The 14,732-nt window shown below is 40.8% G+C and overlaps 1 protein-coding gene and 1 pseudogene across 1 annotated transcript; both read right to left on the reverse strand.

Annotated features, from left to right (window-relative positions):
- Positions 1-1,345: 1,345 nt before the first annotated feature.
- Positions 1,346-7,171, reverse strand: LOC100684852 (annotated as a pseudogene).
- Positions 7,172-10,732: 3,561 nt separating this feature from the next.
- Positions 10,733-13,793, reverse strand: LSM5 (LSM5 homolog, U6 small nuclear RNA and mRNA degradation associated). Its single transcript, XM_038557285.1, has 5 exons — positions 13,636-13,793; positions 12,454-12,549; positions 12,141-12,168; positions 11,392-11,464; positions 10,733-10,987 (listed from the first exon to the last, which is right to left on the reverse strand). Exons 1-5 carry the CDS (start codon positions 13,679-13,681, stop codon positions 10,955-10,957), a joined length of 276 nt encoding a protein of 91 aa, XP_038413213.1. The 5' UTR covers positions 13,682-13,793; the 3' UTR covers positions 10,733-10,954.
- Positions 13,794-14,732: the final 939 nt, after the last annotated feature.

Raw genomic sequence — 14,732 nt, forward strand, 5'->3', positions numbered from 1 at the left:
AAAAGCAAAGTGTATTTAATATGAATGAAACAAGTTCAGAAAGGGGATAGTGTTTAAATATGCATTTAGAGGCACTCATAACAAATTTATCTATTTCCTCTATCAAAAGCAAAAAAGAGAATCAGACTGAATGTTAATGGATTTAAGGTAGTCTTCATTTTGAGGGAAATCCACAACATAAGATTACTGAGGAAATAATGAAGGATAGAAGCTACAAATACAATGCAAAAAAACAGGATATGTTAGAGTGCATCTCAAAGAATTGGGAATTCTATACATCTTCCAACTTCAATTTGCAGCCCACTAAGGCAGTCAGAAATTGCTCATCAATTTGATAGTAAGTTTGAATACAGTAGTCTATTGCTGGACATAGCTTTTGGAATTTTTAGACTTAGAAGTTCAAGTAAGTGTGAGCAGTTACCACATATTTTTAGAAGCTGTAGTTTAAAAGTTGCAACTGTGGTTCCAGTTGGATTAGAGGCAATTCATAAAACTGCATTTACCTATGATTTTGTTGCCTCTGATTTGTCTATCAGAAAATATATGATTCATTGGCATTTTTAGCTAAATAAAATTCACTTTAAGTTAAGCAAAGTAGCTAGTTTATTTTAACCCTGAAAGTCAGTATTCAAGGTATTGCATGATTTTCTAATGCACATTCAAAAGTAAAGAGCTAATTGCAGCCTCACCCAAATGTTCATATTATCATTACAAGTAAACTAGTACACAAAATGCTTTAATAGGAATTTATCTTTGACAACATCAGAAATATGTAAACTATGAATTTTCACAAGAGGATTGTTTTTTTTTTAATTTTTATTTATTTATGATAGTCACACAGAGAGAGAGAGACAGAGACAGAGACAGAGACATAGGCAGAGGGAGAAGCAGGCTCCATGCACCGGGATCCTGACATGGGATTCGATCCCGGGTCTCCAGAATCGTGCCCTGGGCCAAAGGCAGGCACTATACCGCTGCGCCACCCAGGGATCCCTTGATTGTTTTTTTTAAGAGGATTGATTGTATAAGGAAATTATACAATTGTATGATTGTTGCCTCAGAGTATCATAAGAACAAAGGTAAAAGTTCCCCTTCTCAACAAGGCAAAATGACACCAAAACTTTTCATTCAAGACAAGTTCAATTAAAAAGTAAACAAACATTCCTCTATCTCTAACCATGGTTTCCTAAAACCTTAAAGATATGTTCCAAAGTTTTATTTTTTTTAAGATTTTATTTATTTATTCATGAGAGACACAGAGAGGTGGGGGGGCAGAGACACAGGCAGAGGGAGAAGCAGGCTCCACGCAGGGAGCCAGACGCGAGACTCGATCCCAGGTCTCCAGGATCACACCGGACTCGATCCTGGGTCTTCAGGATCACGCCCTGGGCCAAAGGCGGCGCTAAACCACTGAGCCACCCAGGCTGCCCTGTTCCAAAGTTTTAAAACAGAGATCTGATGCTTTAATATTCATCATTCTATATTTTACTGAATTCTAAAGTCAAAAAAGTTTAATTCACAGTATCATGTATGAAATCATAATATTCTGGAGACATGAAGGGCCATGGCTAAACAAGTAGAAGGCATGTACTGTTGTTTGCTCTTTGGATTGCCTCAGCAAAATCATTGAAATACCCATAACTTGAATATTAGAGCAGTGTTTCATTTTGTCCTCATGTAGAATGGTGCTTGTGATATTGACAGCTTCAGGGGCAGCATTAGTAATTCTGGAAATGGCCCAGAGAAGATTCCATGAGTAAAAATGGCATAGACTTTGGTGGTTTTGGCATAGTGTAGACTGACTGTGGTATAGCATTTTGTGCTGATCATGTCCATGAGGATGGCCACCTGATCTTCAATTAACCACCAGCCAGAATCATTCTATCCACCTCCATGGCTCTTCTTCTTTCTCTGTGTGGCAAGGAAAATGCCACATTCAGTCTGTCGATGAATGATACAGCTTCCTGCTTCAGGGGAAATGATGACACAGTTCCTGTGGTCTGCAATATTCTCCTGGTGCTATATGTGAGTCACTCACAGGGACAGCAAAGAAGCCCTGGATCTGAGCAGCATTGTAGGCCCATGGTAATGATGTGATCTGCCCCAGCTACTAGAAGCACAGAATAATTTGCATACAAGTACTTTTGGAGGTCATCCCAGGAAGTGAGTCGGGGAACAGAGAAGTGTGTTACATGGTGTGACAGGGTGTGTTGATGTCCCTATGACAACTGGGGCTCCATCCCTTTGGGAACCCTCCATGAGATGCATACAACGTACCTGAGAATTGCCCCTGCCTAGGAGCAAGAGAGCTGGGATTTTTATCCATTAACTCCAATCCCCACTAGTTGAGAGCCATTCCTAGGGGCAGTAATTCCCCAGCACTTCCAGGCATAGCACATGCAGGAAGCCAGAGGAACCCTCTGAACAGAATCATGGGCTTGAGTAGGTCATTGGCATGACATGGAAACCGTTGACCCAAGTTACAAGCAACCTCCAAGGTGAACCACAGGGCTATGGCAGGGGGCATTGACAGCATCCTTTACAGTTTCCGGAATCCAATTCACAGGCAGACTCCTCAACTTCCATGTCTCAACCACAATTTCCTCTCAGATGTTCTTGGTGTCCATTTTAATTAGATTTTATCTGGATTCAAACAGTAATAGGGTAGGTAATGGTTTCCCCACAGTGTGCATTGGGCCAGCACCAAGCAGTAGTTCAGGAAAGGACAAGACCCACTATGTACTAAGTACCCACTATAGGCCAGGTTCTGTACATACATGGACTCATGGTAATGCTCAAAACAGCCCTATGGCATACATATATAATATCCTCCCAATTCTATATACACACATGCATACATACATACATATATATATGAAAATTGAGCTCTAGAGAGAGAAGCAACCGACTCCATCTCAAATGGCTAGGAAGTGACACAGCCAACAGTCAAATCAAGTGTGGTTAACTCCAAAACTCTCTGCCCTTTCCTCCTAACACATAAAGAGAAACCAGAGCCTCTTCAACCTCTCGGGAAAAACATTTCCCCTTGATTGAGGGACCCAAGTTTAAAGAATTCCTGGAAACTTCAGAAAGCTCCAGTCCTCCTAGAGCCTAGGGTGAAATAAATTTGTCCAGCAAGACATCTTTTACAATATTGAAATCCTAACTGAACCTTGAACCACGCAGACCATTGTTTAATACACACCCACTCAACACAAAGCCTTTTACGTGTTGAACTATTTTTGCTGCTTTGAATTTATATGAGGAGGGACTGATGTGGAACAAGCCACAGGGCAGAAAGCTGCACTTGTTACCTCCCTCTAGGGGGACACTTTCCAGAGATAAGGATTACAGAAGTTCAGCACCTATTAAATAGATTCTGCCCACAAGTGGAGTTAAGTTTTGAAGAGTCTGGGTGACATCATGTGAATTTTAAAACACTGATGCTCAAGATCTCTGTGGCATTTTAGAAAGCTTCAGTGCCTTGACATAGTCTGTTCCTACCACCTGGAGTGTTTTTCCTCATACCAGGCAAATAATCATTGAAATTCAGCTCAGTGGGATCCCTGGGTGGCGCAGTGGTTTAGCGCCTGCCTTTGGCCCAGGGCGCGATCCTGGAGACCCGGGATCGAATCCCACGTCAGGCTCCCGGTGCATGGAGCCTGCTTCTCCCTCTGCCTGTGTCTCTGCCTCTCTCTCTCTCTCTCTGTGACTATCATAAATAAATAAAAATTAAAAAAAAAAAAAAAAAAGGAAGGCAAGGGGAGAGTCAGGCCTTCTCTTTAAAAAAAAAAAAAAAAAAAAAAAAAGAAATTCAGCTCAGTGATAATCTTTTCTGGAGAACCTTTCCTGACTACTCCTAATGGAGGGGATTACTCTCCCCATCCCTTTGTGCACCCACCACCCCCTCTTTCTGCTCCGTTTCTAGATGTCCATGGCAGCTCATTTGTTAGCCTCTACAATCTCCACCTGTGGTAATATGAACACCCAACCTGGACTTAGGAGAAAATCTGAGCCAAACTGTCCCACTGAGCATATCAATTCTTCCCCACCCTTTTCTCACCCCCTCGCCGACACAGGCTGCCTCTTGCCTGACTCCACTTTCTCCACTAATTAAATGTCACACTTCCAGCTGTAATCACCAAGAGATGCTCTCCAGGCAATTCAGTAAAGGGAACAATAAGGTCCTTCCCATTTCGTACTACCCTCATGAGATGCTGACCCGTGAAGCTGGCTGAAACAAATACAAATAACAGGGTAACTATGAGGATGTGTTAATGTGGCCCATGTCTCAAGGAGCAGCAATTATGAGACCAAATGCCTTCCTTGCTTTCCACTCCCACACAAGCAGAATCCACCCATCCCCTCTCCATGGTCCAAAAGCTAATGTATTCATCATGTTGTACACTAGGGAGCTCTCTCCCAGCTTTCTGGCCAGCAGTGAGCTTCTGAAAGGCAGGCACAAAGTAAGCGCTTGATAAATGATTGCTTTATTAATGAATTAATGATAACCATGAACAAAATATGAAATCTCTCTACCTTTTTTATTCCCTCTAAAACTTAAAACAAATTGCTTTGGAAGTTCAGCCATTTTCTGATTAATAAGGGCAACTTTCTCCATCTCATTCTAAAAAATAAAAAAAGCTTCCTATTCTGTTGTCTTTACTTAATTGAACAAGTAGCACTTGAGACTTGAGTCTCTTTGCTCAAGCACTATGCTTTGTTATAAAAGTTTCAAAGATAACTAAAGGCTCAATTCTGAGAGGGAACAGTGTGGACTAAGTGGCAGATGGCTTTAATTGTTGACATGGAATTGCTATGATGGAAAAATGATTAAAAAAAATAAGTTGATCCAGAGGCTCTTTATTTTTTTTTAAAGATTTTTATTTGTTTATTTGAGAGAGAGAGCACACAAGCAGTGGGAAGGGGCAGAGGGAGACAGAGAAGGAGAAGCAGACTCCCTGCTGAGCAGGGAGCCCCATGTGGGGCTCAATCCCAGGACCCCAAGATCATGATCTGAGCGTGATGCTTAACTGACTGAGCCACCCAGGTGCCTGAGGCTCTTTAAATAGTAATGATAACTACCACCATTTATTGAGCACTTACTATCTGACTGAAAATATACTAGATACTTTACATATATTATCAGTTCATTTTTACAACCCTAAGAGGTGGTTATTTTTCCCAATTTACAAATGAGGTAATTGAGGCCAGAGATATTAAGTACCCACCAAAACTCCCACAACTAACAAAGGATTGATTGGGATTAGGGTCCAGGCTAGGCTGATTCTGGAGCCCATGGTTTTATCCATAACGTTATACTTAAAGATAAATTTTTGATAGGGGCGCCTGAGTGGCTCAGTAGGTTAGGCATCCAAGGCATCCAACTCTTGACTTTGGCTCAGGTCAGGATCTCAGGGTCATGAGATCAAGCCCTGCATTGGGCACTGTGCTTGGTGTGGAGTCTGCTTATCCCCCTCCTACACTCTGCTTCTTGCTCTCTCTCTCTAAATTAATTTTTTAAATATCTTATTTATTTATTCATGAGAGAAACAGAGAGAGAGGCAGAGACATAGGTAGAGGGAGAAACAGGTTGTCTGTGGGGAACCTGATGCAGTACTTGATCCCAGGACTCCAGGATCACAACCTGAGCCAAAGGCAGACACTCAACCACCAAGCAACCCAGGTGCCCCTAAAACAATCTTTTTTTGAAAAAAGATAATTTTTTTACAGTAAAAAAGGCACCTCATGTAGAAAATATGAATGAAAAGATTTCTCCTTGTCAAAAATAGGTGTAAAACAGTAAGGACTCAATCCTTTACCTGCCGTTGTGGTGTGATCCAACAGCAAGTACAACAGAGTGGAAGTCAGAAACCTGAACTCGAAAGCAGGACCTGGGTAAAACAGCAAAAGCATTGACTTCAATAACTAGCTCCTTGTTCCATAGTACCCTCTGGTGGCCAGTTTATGTCATTCAAGATTATTCCCTTTTTTTTGCTTTGCTGTTTTGTTTTTTTTATTTTTGAGGTTATTTCTCTCTTTCTTTGCTATTTTATCTTACTTTATTTTATTCTTTTATTTAACAGAGAATGAGAGAGAGAGGGAGTACAAGCAGGGGGAGTGGTAGGCAGAGGGAGAGGGAGAAGCAGACTCCCCGCTGAGCAGAGAGCTGGACATGGGGCTTGATCCCAAGACCCTGAGATCATGACCTGAACAGAAGGCACTCAACTAACTGAGCCACTCAGGCACACCATTCAAGATTATTCTTAAATTTAAGAATTAAATGGTAAACAACCAAAGATTTACTCAGGGTCAACCTTGGATAAAGTAGATTGTCTGTCAAAATGTTTCAATACTTAGTCCTGATTCTGTTTTTGGTACTTGAAAACAACCACCTTCAAGTCATTTCCTCCGCAAGTTGTTTCCTCTGTCTTATCCCTCTTAGTCTGACTGCTACCTTGCTAATACATGACTTACTTATTAAGCAGTAATGAATTACTAATTAATTTCAGTAAGAAACATTGATGAATACAAAAACTGGTGAGTTAAAGTAGGACAGTGAACTGATATTTGCAAGGTCTTGGATAATCACCCCACAAAATATTTAGCAAAAACGGAGGACACTGTAACTTTACAATGGAGAACCTGGTTATCATCAAAGCTCTAAGTTAACATTAGAAATGGAACTAGTCAACACTACATGCAATGAGATGCATTGGGAAGAGCAGCATTACTCCTGTGATATACTTGCCAGAAATGCACACTCTGAGCTTACTCATGGGGAGGTAACAAACAGATCCAATTTGAGGAATCTTTTACAATGGCTAGTTGGCAACTTTCAGAAATATCAGAGTCATAACAGTCAAGGGAAGACTGAAGAACTGTTCCAAATTGAAGGAGACTGGAGAAACATGACTACTGAATACAGTACATGATCCAGGACTGGATCCTTAGGCTATAAACACTGTTGGGGCCACTGATAAAACCTCAGTAGGGTCGGAGTTAGGGTATGTGAGAGCACTTCCTGGATCTTGCAACTTTTCTTCAGTAAGTCTGAACTTGTTACAAAATACAGTTTGAAAAATACAAGGCATAGTGCACAGGCATTCCTGTTTTGGCTTGCAATGATTTCACTGAGATTTCGCTCATCTTCAATCCTAGAAGATGCCATATTCCCTTTACAATAAGGCCCTCCCCCTTTTTTTTCTTTACTAATAGGAACCTACCACACCTCTATGGATGAAGCTGCAATTCTGGTCCTTGAAATCTAAGGCATAACAAAAGCTTGTGTAATCAACAAGTCAACCCTCAAGAATGAAACTGAGACCACCTGGATGGGAAGTGGTTCCCATACCCCCCCCCAAGCCTATAGACAAATTCCTCCTCAGTCCAGACCAAAGTCTGGCATTTGAGGCTGCAGATAAATCATTGCCTACAAAGGCTTGGACTCACAATGGAAACCAGAACTCCACTAGTACTCCATAGTAGACATAGAACTTGGCTGCCTTGCAGTTTAAATGCAGCAGAAACTGTTCTATCCACTAATACATACAGATTCTCATCTCTATCATCAAACCTTGCTTCAGTTACACCTACTTTAAAAACTATCGGGGCAGCCCGGGTGGCTCAGCGGTTTAGCACTGCCTTCAGCCCAGGGCGCGATCCTGGACACCTGGGATCGGATCCCACGTCAGGCTCCCGGTGCATGGGGCCTGCTTCTCCCTCTGCCTGTGTCTCTGCCTCTCTCTCTCTCTCTCTCTCTCGAATGAATAAAAAAAAAAAAAAAAAAAAAAAACACCTATCCCTCCAGCAGCCTATACTCTTAAGTCAGTGGAGGTCAAGCTTTGCTGAGAATTTGAATTATTAACTAGAGAACCTGGGAACTCTATAAAAATCCAAAGGCCCAAGGCCCTTCCCCATTTCAACAAGCCCGGATCTCTGTGTTCTTTACAAGTCTCCGAGTGATTCTGACAATAGTTTTCAAACAAAATTTGAGAAAAACTTACACAAGTCAGCAATGTCAGCACAGCTTCTGCCTTTGCTGCTTTCATTTTTGCTGAGGCCTCACCATCACTTTAGGGCCTAGTGCATGCAGCCCTGCCTCCAGAGAAGAAACAACACCTGTGGGAAAACAGCCACTCACCAGCAACCTGCCAAAATGAAAATCCTGTATGGTCAGCAAATAATCAAGATCATTTCAGCTTCAAACCCCCATCTCACCCCACTGGAATACTCAATCATAGCCTCTCTTCCCAGTTTTTGCTCATTGTCTAGATATAGTGCTCCTCACCCAAACACCAAATATTTGGGAATTTTGAAGGGTCCAATAAATAGTATCTCTATTCCTTACAGCAGTGGTTCTAAACCACAGGTGATTATTTTGCCCTCAGATGGATGACATTTGGCAATACTGGAGCCATTTTTGTTACAACTGGGGGAAGAAGGGAAGAGGATGGATGCTATTGGCATCTAGTAGGTAGAAAACAGAGATGCTGCTAAATATCCTGTGATGCACAGGGTGGCCCACACAACTAAGAATTATCCAGACAAAAATGTCAATAGCGTCAAGGTCAAGAAACCCTTATTTAGAGTGGCACCCATTCGAAGCAAATTGCAGTATAAGACAAAAGCAGAAGCAGATAGGAATCATACTATTATCTTTATTAAAGACTAGATTGAGATATGTATCTGTAGACAAGAACCCCAGTGGATTCCTCCACCTTGCCACAGACTAGGTAACTGTATGCCTCCCTAAATGAGATCAGGCTTCTCTAAAACTCCCAGCATGTTGAAGCTAATAAGAACATGAGCTTTTTGCAGACTAATTCCTAGGAGAAAAAAAAATTAAGAGCTGGGCATGACCACCCATTTCCCATTGGATGGTGAGTAAAAGGGTGAAAAGACAGTATTACACTTGATCCTCCTCCAAAGAGAAAGAAATAATAGGAGGAAAGCATTTCCCAAAAAGGGTTAGAAGTGGTAGGGTAAAGCAACAGGCTCCTAGCAGCTCCTGAGAACCAACTGTTAAATCTTTGGGAGGTTTGGAAGCTACTTGTTAAATCCTCGGCAGCTTGAAATCAGCCACAGCAGGAGTGCTTAGACCATGAAAATAAAAAATATATATACAAAGCAGTGCTTTGGTTTTTGGAAAACAAAATTGAATTTAAAAAATGAAGAAAAAAGAAAGTTGGATCCTTTTTTATTGTGGAGACACTAAAATTGAAGATAGATACAGGATGCAAAAGAAACCAAAAAAACAAAAATATAATCATAGTAAAGAAGGTCTTTCTAATCCAGGTATACCAATGACAAAAATCATAAAGGAGGAGATTAACATATGACTACATAAAAATACATTATTTATGTCCAAAAAAAGTACCAATAACAGGTAAACTATACACTGGGGAAGTTATCTGCAAAATACATAAGAGTAACCTCATAACAATTCTTACAAATTTGTAAGAAAAAGAATTGCAATGGCAAAAGCCGCATATAAGTAATTCATAAAATATTAGAATCCAAAATTAATAAAGAAAACTTTAAACATACCAGGTTTTGCCTATCACAGTGGCAAAGTGAGAAGATAGAACGTAGCCAATGTTGGGAAGTATGTAAAGAGTACTATGGGGAAAAAAAAATACCATGAAAAACTGCTAGCAAAGTGTAGTGTACATTTTGTTGGAAACATGACTATTATCCTTGACCTCCCGTTATGAATTTATTCTAGGAACGATAAAAATGTATAAAGATTTAGACTACTATGACCAATAATAAAGATAGGCTAACTTATTGTAAATCCATTTAATGAAATATGATGCAAACACTGATATTGCTGAAATATTTGATATGGAAAGATGTGCGCCACTTTAATTATTTTATAAAGTCTTAAATGGGGCTACAAAACAGTATATTCAGGATGAGCATGTTTTTGTAAAAATAACATGTATTGAGAGTATACTGATAGAGTATTGGAGGCCATACAGCAAAGTATGGCCCTTACCATCTCCATTCCTACAACGTGCATATATTACCTGTATATTTTGCTTTTTAAAAATTATTGAAGTACAGTCAATATACAATGTGATATTAGTTCCAGGTGTACAATATAGCGGTTCAACAATTCTATGTATTACACTATACTCACCACAATAACATGTTGTCACCATAAGTTATGGCAATATTATCAACTATATTCCCTATGCTGTACTTTTCACCTCCAAGGCTTACTTATTTTATAAGTGGAAGTTTGCTTGTTTTTAATAGGAGTTAATGGAACCTGAGTTCAGTGGAAAAATCTCATTTCAAGGCATCAGAGTTTAAACTGAATTTTGTAGGGATCCCTGGGTGGCGCAGCGGTTTGGCGCCTGCTTTTGGCCCAGGGCGCGATCCTGGAGACCCGGGATCGAATCCCACATCAGGCTCCCGGTGCATGAAGCCTGCTTCTCCCTCTGCCTGTGTCTCTGCCTCTCTCTCTCTCTCTCTCTCTCTGTGACTATCATAAATAAAAAAAAATTAAATAAATAAATAAACTGAATTTTGTAAGTAATTATTTCAGGGTTTTTAAATGCAACTATTCAAAATCAAAGTTCGTTCTTTTGTTTGGAACAATTTTTGTTTGAGAATCAAATCATCATGTAAATGAGGAAGCAAATGGGGTTAAAATTATAGGAAAGCAAGTGACAAAATAGCTTCAAACTTTGTTACACTGGTTATTGCAGTACAAAAAATAAAATGACAGTTAACCAAAAACATTTTTATTTTGTCTTCAGAGAACAACTGTTCTTCTTTTTCCAAAATAATAATGATTAACTTACAAAAATGGGCATTTACAATGCATCTTCAAAACATTTCCCTTCAACGGGAAACTTAGCTTTACAGAATCCAAACATTAAAAGGCTTAAAAAAAAATCGATTTTGTTGTCATTATAGGACAAAAGAGAGTAAGGAAATCCATTCATACTTCAGGACCTTCTCCTCCAGGAACTAGCTGCAGAGAAGGAAAAAGAGCTTATTAATACCACCACCACACCCATCATCTAAAAACCCCTTTTCACCCATCAAAGATACCTGGCCTCTTTGCTCCTCCCCCACATTCCCATTTTCTCCAGGTCATTGCTTCTGTTTATAATCCCAACATCGTCAATTAATACTTAGAGTCTAAACAATGATTCTTGGCAAACCAAAAGATTAAAAAGCCCAAGCAAACTAATCTTTAAGCCTATTGTCATGTTCAGTAGCTCAGCTTTAGAGCCCTGATCACAGGAGCATCTCATTCCCAACTTAAACCCACTGGGCCATGAACATTTATTTAACCAAGCCAAGTAATCTGTAATCTCTGCCTCACAAAAATGGGCTACATCTAAAAAAACGCCCAGCTTTACTGTACCTTACCATTGTTATATTATTTCCATTTAGCAAAATTTGATCTAATTTAGTGATCCTTCTTCCTTCTGGTGTGATTTCACTAAATGAAGAAATAAAAGAGTCAAGATAAACAATGATAATCAAAGCCAACATTCTGATCCCTAAAAAAGTTATTCTTATATTATATGAATATGAGGTTGAGCAATTATGTCAGTAGTTTTCAGAGACAAAGGTTATCCACTGGATGACCAAAGGCAACACAGTGAACTGACTGGCCTCAGATCCACATCCACTAGGATCAAAACTAAAAGAAGCTAAAACTGGCCAAAGAGATCAAATATGAAATGGAATGTTTACTAGCCTCACCTTTTTACTATTATTTACTACTAATCCCTTACCCATTAAACCAATCTGTAATCAACTCAATTTTGAAAGCAGACACTGGTTGTGATCTTTAAAACTAATATAATGGAGCTATCATTTATATCTTAAGTTTAATGCCTTGATTTGTCTGAGCACAAACATCCTTGGCTGTTTTTAGTATCTTTTATCTCAAAGCTCAGTCTCCACTAAGTCCCTACCAGTCATTAATAATAACATAATAATTACATCCGGTAATAACTGATCCAATTTTACCAGTGTCAGTAGATAAAATTTCTATCTTTAAGGTATTTCTGACAGGCAATGTTTTCTCATTAATCATTTTAAACTCATTAATACTAAAATTGACTTAAGGAGAGATTCCCCCCAATTCTTTAATTTTTAACACTACTCACAACTCAGTGACATCCTCCAGTACCATATCTGAAATTTGGTGTTAAGAAAAATACATATACCAGGTTGAATTTACTCTGGCTTCTATCTTTACTCCATTTTAATTACAACGTTTAATACAATGGCTCCAGAGCAAAATACTAGTAATCGGTAGGAACTTTATCTTTTTTCAGTACACACACCTCTTAAAACGCTATCAAGAGGTGAATAAATTTCTAATACAATAACCAGTTACGTACTGACTGTCCATATTCTTATTTCTGTTCTTAAGTACTGCAGGAAAACCCATACCACCACCACCTTTTGAAAGGATACTGACAAAGTCATCAAATCCCAAAAGTGTGCCAACAATTTCTTTATCACTCTTCATCACAATGTGAATTCTTGATCCTATACATTTGTCCACGAGCTCTATATATATATATATATATTTTTTTTTTTTAAAGAAAAAAAAAGAGGGGTGGGGGGGTGGAGAAAAAAAGATTATTTTACCTGTTCATTTCTTCAACAAATATTGGAATGCCTACTGGCACTTGTTAGTTACTTACTGTGAAAGATAAACCAGAGAAAGTATTCATTCAAAAACTTTAGAGATTTTACGGTACGTTATCTCTGTTGCATAAACAAAAACGTCCTGTTTACCACTTACCTCTCCTTTGTTGAAGTTTATCCATCACGGTTGTGGTTTAATGTTATTTTAAGTGATTTTGATTAACATACGAAATGCATAATTAATATATAATTAACATCTGAGCCCCCCCCACCCCCTGCAGCCCAGGTGGTTCAGCGGTTTAGCGCCTGCCTGCAGCCCAGGGCGTGATCCTGGGGTCCTAGGATCGAGTCCTGCATCGGGCTCCCTGCATGGAGGCTGCTTCTCCACCTCTCTGGGTGTCTCTCATGAATGAATAAAAATGTTTGTTTGATGTTTTTTTTTAAGAGTCTAAGCCCCATGAAACAACTGTGGTTGTTTTCCCAGGACTCTATCCTCAGTGGGCAATGTCTGGCACATAGCAAGCGTTCAAAAAGAGTTGGTGGAATCAAAGAATGAAAACTTCCAAAACAAGGCCACTTCCGATAACTCCATCAACTCTTTGGCTACAAAATATCGGAAGAGGCACAACCGTATCCACCAGAGATTTCTTCCTGTCACTATCTCTGTGTTCGGACCGCAGTTTGAACGCCTCGTTAGCTGGCTTCGTTATCACTCGGCGTGATGCTTACAGGTGGAGCGCTCTATCTCCTCCTGGTGTGTGTGCTATCCGCAGGCAGTGGGAGGCGTCTGAATTTGTCCAAGAGCGCCCAGCCCTCGTGCCTAGTGCAGAGAGGCTCCCGGGCGGCCCGGGGCCGCAGACACTCGGGAGCCGGCAGACGAGCCGCGGAGCACTGAGGCCCTTCATCCCCACATTTCCCTAACACTCGACCAAGGGCTACTTCAGCCGCAGCCGCCCGGGCCCCAACACTTAGCCTGAGCCCTCCGGTCCCCTTCTCCGCGATTACCTAGAGGCAGCAGCTGCGACGGGTTAGTGGTAGCGTTGGCCGCCATGGCTACGCCGGAAGTGGCCCGCCGGCCTCGCCGTCAGCCCGGCAAGTTTGAAAGAGCGCGCTTCCGCTCCCCCCGCCGGCCCGCGGCCCGGACAGGCTCGACCAATCGGAGGCCGAACTTGCGATCCAATCAGTCCGCAGGAGTCGCTCCTTCCCAATCGCTTCTTTCCCGGGCGCTGAGCTCTCGGGGAGAAGGTTCCGTCCGCTGCAGGTGGTGCGGTCTGGGCACGTAGCGGCTTTCCCCGGGCAGTTTCCGACAGACAGACGCTAAAGGGATCCTGCTTTGTGAATAAATCCTTCCTGCAACCCGGAAGGTTTTGCAAAATACGGAAATCTTTGAATCGTCTTATTTTCTGCTATGAAGTTGCACCTCATCTCAAGCCAGGATCTTTTTTCAGACCGAACCAAAAATTTTTTTTTTTTTTTTTTTTTTTGCCACTAATGCACTGTGTTGCAGTTTTTGTAAAAGCCGTTTTTCAAAGCATCTACTCCTAGAGCGCCCATGTGCCTCAGTGGGTTAAGCCTCAGACTAGATCTCAGCTCAGGTCTTGATCTCAGGATCCGCTGGTTGGGCTCCACGTTGGGTGCGGAGCCTATTTAAAGAAGAGAGAAAAAAGAATCTAGTGCTTCTTTTTAAAGTCCAGTGAATTGAAAACCCACAACCAGCATTTAAAAAGAAAAAAAACCTTCTACAGTGGAAATTTAAAACACATTTTATTTTTATGCCTACTACCTTATCATTCTTACCTTGTTGTAGCTAGGAGTCCAATTTATCACAGACTGTATCCACTTTCAACACTTAACTGTCTTGTCTTATAAGCAGCCACCAGATGTCACTGTCCGCTAATGTCATCACACAGGAAACCTTAAGGCTTTTTGTTTTTTTTTTGTTTTGTTTTGTTTTTTTAAATTTTTATTTATTTATGACAGTCACAGAGAGAGAGAGAGAAGCAGAGACACAGGCAGAGGGAGAAGCAGGCTCCATGCACCGGGAGCCCGACGTGGGATTCGATCCCGGGTATCCAGGATCACGCCCTGGGCCAAAGGCAGGC

Source organism: Canis lupus, chromosome 14 (genome assembly GCF_011100685.1).
Source record: "Canis lupus familiaris isolate Mischka breed German Shepherd chromosome 14, alternate assembly UU_Cfam_GSD_1.0, whole genome shotgun sequence".
Taxonomy (NCBI): domain Eukaryota; kingdom Metazoa; phylum Chordata; class Mammalia; order Carnivora; family Canidae; genus Canis; species Canis lupus.

Coding starts and splice junctions, on each gene's coding strand:
- LSM5 (XM_038557285.1), bottom strand. CDS start 13,681: ATGGCGGCCAACGCTACCACTAACCCGTCGCAGCTGCTGCCTCTAG. Junction 12,169..12,453: donor GGGATTTGATGACTTTGTCA/GTATCCTTTCAA, acceptor ACCAAATTTCAG/ATATGGTACTGGAGGATGTC. Junction 10,988..11,391: donor ATGGAAATAATATAACAATG/GTAAGGTACAGT, acceptor CCTTCTCTGCAG/CTAGTTCCTGGAGGAGAAGG.